Source organism: Atta cephalotes, assembly GCF_000143395.1.
Source record: "Atta cephalotes unplaced genomic scaffold scaffold00011, whole genome shotgun sequence".
Classification (NCBI taxonomy): domain Eukaryota; kingdom Metazoa; phylum Arthropoda; class Insecta; order Hymenoptera; family Formicidae; genus Atta; species Atta cephalotes.
The window spans coordinates 3,142,673-3,147,033 of record NW_012130075.1 but is presented as its reverse complement, the minus strand read 5'-3'; the positions used below and the strand labels follow the sequence as shown (position 1 = coordinate 3,147,033).

The following is a 4,361-nucleotide window of genomic DNA, read 5'->3' as shown; positions in this document are numbered from 1 at the left end:
GTGTGTGTGTGTGTGTGTGTGTGTGTGTGTGTGTGTGTGTGTGTGTGTGTGTGTGTGTGTGTGTGTGTGTGTGTGTGTGTGGTGTGTGCAGAGTGAGTTATTTTAATCAAATCAGGCAAATATTTTCAACTTTTGTCTGAAACATTTTTCCGTATCTTCCATGTTTGTCGAGATATTTATCTGGTTCGATTAAAATGACTCACGCTGTGTGTGTGTGTGTATATATATATCACTAATCACTCATCACTTCAATGTATATATTCGCCGATAGAAAGCTTTTGAAGAAAGACATTAACTCTTAAATAAAAATCTCTAGGATTGGCAATGTAATGCGTATTTGTAAGGTTGTTACGGTTACAAGTTACTTGTCCGGTAACGAATAGGAAACGACGTTACATTTGTTTCTGAATAACGTTCATGGAAACATAATTATATTTTGTGATAACGATTTCACTAGTTACTTTTATCGTTATTTTATTTCTAATTACGTAAAAGTTTAGTCAGAAAACAGAGATAAAACATTAATGTCTGATTGGCTGTCTAAATTATGCGATCATGACGCCTTTTTATATTCACACGTATAAACTAACTCTCTATGTATAGCATGTGATGATGAGATCATGGAGATTCTGAATATAATCTTTACAGTATATTTAATTTCTTAAAATAAAATTTTTTCGTATCTCACAAATTAAATATTAGTATATGTATACAAAGCAGATTACAAACAATATTATTTTTTTATTATAATATAATTTTACCCTTAAAATATTCACGATAAATCATTCGTATCTTGTTTCTTTTCTTCGAAAAACTGCACCTAAATAATTCTTTCTATCCTTTCTTTCTTTTTAAATATTGTATATACAAGGTGAATTAAAAATATTGAACCGATAAAATATCTTCAAAACAAACGATTTGAAAAAAAATATTTCATAAAAGAATTGTAAGATGATGTATTTCAACAAAATACATCAAATGGCAATATTCTTACGAGCATCACTGACGAGCTTACAAAACTAACTTTAAAATTTTTAATGGAAACTTCTACTTTTATTTAATACTCTTGTAGCTCTATGTGTGTGACATCAAAAATTTTTTAAAACAATACACTAAAACACCTTTTGGTTAAGTATCTTTAAAGATATAATCGATCCAATACTTTTATTTAGCCATTTGTACATCCGTTTATACATAACATAGTGTCAGAAATAATATTCTTGTAAGTAATATTTGTAACATAAAAAAAACATTTAGTAGCAATAATAAATATAATATTAAGACAATAAAAAATTATTTACAAGGTAAGAAAATTACATTAGCGTATTTATTAAAATTTATTATATTTATGTATCAACCTTGGTAATTTTGTGTATACAATATTATTAACTAAATATTATTATCTAATTGGTAGTTAATAAGTTTTTATTAATTTAATCTTCTATAATGTTTTTAATTAGTCTGGCAGAAATCTTAAAAATAGCTTGCTAAATAATATAGAAGAAAACGATTATAACATCAAACGTAACTATGACGACAATCACAAAATTTGCCGTCGTTGCAACAATTATGCTAACGATAATGACGACATTACCATTACCGACAATCCTACTACTGACAGTGACGACGTCGACAACATTGACATCATCGACGACATTGATGACATTGTCGACATTGATGATTTTCTGGTAAATTAAACTATTTTTATTAATTTATATACAATATATTAATTTATATATAGTAAAATCTAAGTACTATGTTACATTTCTTTTGTATCTTATTAAAAATATTCCTATTTCAACCTAAGTAATAATACACACATATATATATATATATATATATATATATATATATATAATCTCTTTTAAAAATTATTATAGATAAAATTTATTTATTCAACTCAAGTAATGTATATTTAACATTTACATATCATCAAGACTTTCATTAAAATGCATTTTAAACACAAGCATATTTATAAAAATAAAAAAAGTATAATTTTGAATGTTATTAGATTGTTATTAGATAAATAACACTTTATCTAATCGTTATCCGAATTGCAATTTTAACAAATATACATTATTACCTTTTATGCTTTTAGAATGTGCCCACATATTGCATTTCGTGCACTGTATTCATTCTTCTCCTAGAATAACTTTAATAACTTTAATTTTAACTTTCTGTGCAAACGAGACATTTCATCATCTGTCTCCTTCGAGGATAAAAAATTTAGATTATTCAGAATGTTTATGTATAAATGTTTATAAACATATATAATTTATTATATTATGTATATTTATACATATTTATACATATTCATGCATGAAAACTTTCTTATACATATAATTTAACTAATAATTTATTGCATATTTTTATTATTAAAATTCATTAAAACTACAAAAATTATTGCATTATAGATGTATTTAAAAGTAAAAAAGAATACTCTCTAAATTCTTTTGAAATTTGAAAGAAATACAGCCATGTATGGAACAAAGTGAGATCGCCAAAATAGTTGATAGAGAACAATTGAAAACAATATGACATTTATCAATTTGTATCGTTTTTTATAAATTTATCATTTTCTATCATTGAACATCACGATTAAGCAGATATGAATTCTATGATATTTTATCGCATTTTATAAGATTTGTACAAAATTCTTATAAGATCTAATACAAATTAATGAATTTATAAAATTTAAAATTTACTACATCAAAACGATAGGATTTTATTATCGTTCTCTATCAACATCTTTACCAAGGCATAGCAAGTAATAGATTTTAGTGTAACTTTAACGATTAATATTTTGATTTGCAAAGCAGAACAATGCTTCTTTTTGCTAAATTCGTTCGTTTCAAGCAAAAATACAAATGAGCCTTATAATGAGTTTTATCAAGATTGGACATGAGGGAATCAAATTTATAATATTTACCACTAAGGTAAATCTTTTTAGAGGAATGAAATATTGCCATTCTTTTTCAAGAAGTGAAACATCGTTCACTCTTTTTCACTCTTTTTCACTCTTTTTCAAAACTGACTTTATTTTCACTCTTTTATAGTGAGATTTCATTCCAAGAAATTTAAGAGTAGATACTATCAGAGTTATCACTAAATTCATATAGCCCCATGTTGTGGTTAGCTTACTAGCCTCATTCGTTCATTTTTTAAAAACATTATACGAAAATAAAGACAGATAAACAAAAAAAATCTGTTGAACTTTATTAAGTAAGAACTAGATTTACTAACTAAATGAAATCAAATATTTCAGACAATCAAATATTTCAGACAATTATATACGATTGTAGAACAAAATTTTAAGAATAAAAATATTTACTTTCGTTTATGATTTTTTTTGTTTTGTTGTAGCGTAATTTCTAACACAGACATGTCCTCGAGATCTCACAGTAGACTAAGCGGCAGTGTTCAGACATGTTTACGCATGTCTGCACGATTTGTTTATAACGTAGCCTCAATTATTTTACTTATCCCTATAGTTTACTACTCCGGTCTCCTCTACCATTTTTATCAATTTATATATGATAAAAACTGAATGACCATAAAAAAAACTGTTGTATCAAACTAAAAAATGAAACCCAAGTGATATTTTTATTAATTTATATATGACAAAGTCTATGTGATCATTCATATAAAAAGTCAACAATTTGATATCAATAACTAAAAGCGCCAAGTTAAATTTCATTTCTTCAACTCAAGTGTATCATTCGTATAAAAGTTTGATATCCATAATTGGATCGCTAAATTAAATTCAACACTAAATTTAATTTTCTTCCAAAATGTTTTTTCTTTACTTATCTCAAGTGATATGTATCATTTGAAAAAAGATTTAATGTCAACAATTGACGCAAAGTTAAATTTAAAAAATTTTATATATTATTCATATAAAAAATTTAATATCAATAATTAGCGCCAAAGTAAATATTTAAATTCCATTCTAAATTAAAGAATATATAACATAATAGTGATAAGTTTAATTTTTATACATCTTACTGATGAAATTTTAGTATGTATCTTTATTTTTTATTGAAGAATTCCAATCTAGTGGCTTTGATTTTTCTTCAAAGAAATTATATCACAATCCATTTAAGACTTTCTGTTTGTGAATCCAGAAATAATATAATAATTATATAATTTAATTCTACTTCAAAATACACATATTACAAAATTGCCTTACTCAAATATTATTATAAAGAATTAAGAGAAAATCACAATATAAATTTTTAAAAATTTTATTCAAATAAAAAAAAATTTTTATTTAAAAACACTTAACGTTACTAAGTCGAATAAGAAAAACAATGAAAACATTCTAAAAATAATAATGATTATATATAGGTATACGTATATAT

General features: G+C 24.6%; 1 protein-coding gene across 1 annotated transcript in view; it reads left to right on the top strand.

The window, feature by feature from the left end:
• LOC105617133 overlaps positions 1-4,361 on the top strand; it is a 30,676-nt gene that overhangs the window by 5,159 nt on the left and 21,156 nt on the right. The window contains exon 3 of the mRNA XM_012198705.1: positions 1,461-1,688. Coding sequence (XP_012054095.1) covers positions 1,461-1,688 — 228 coding nt within the window. The remainder of the gene's footprint in view (positions 1-1,460; positions 1,689-4,361) is intronic.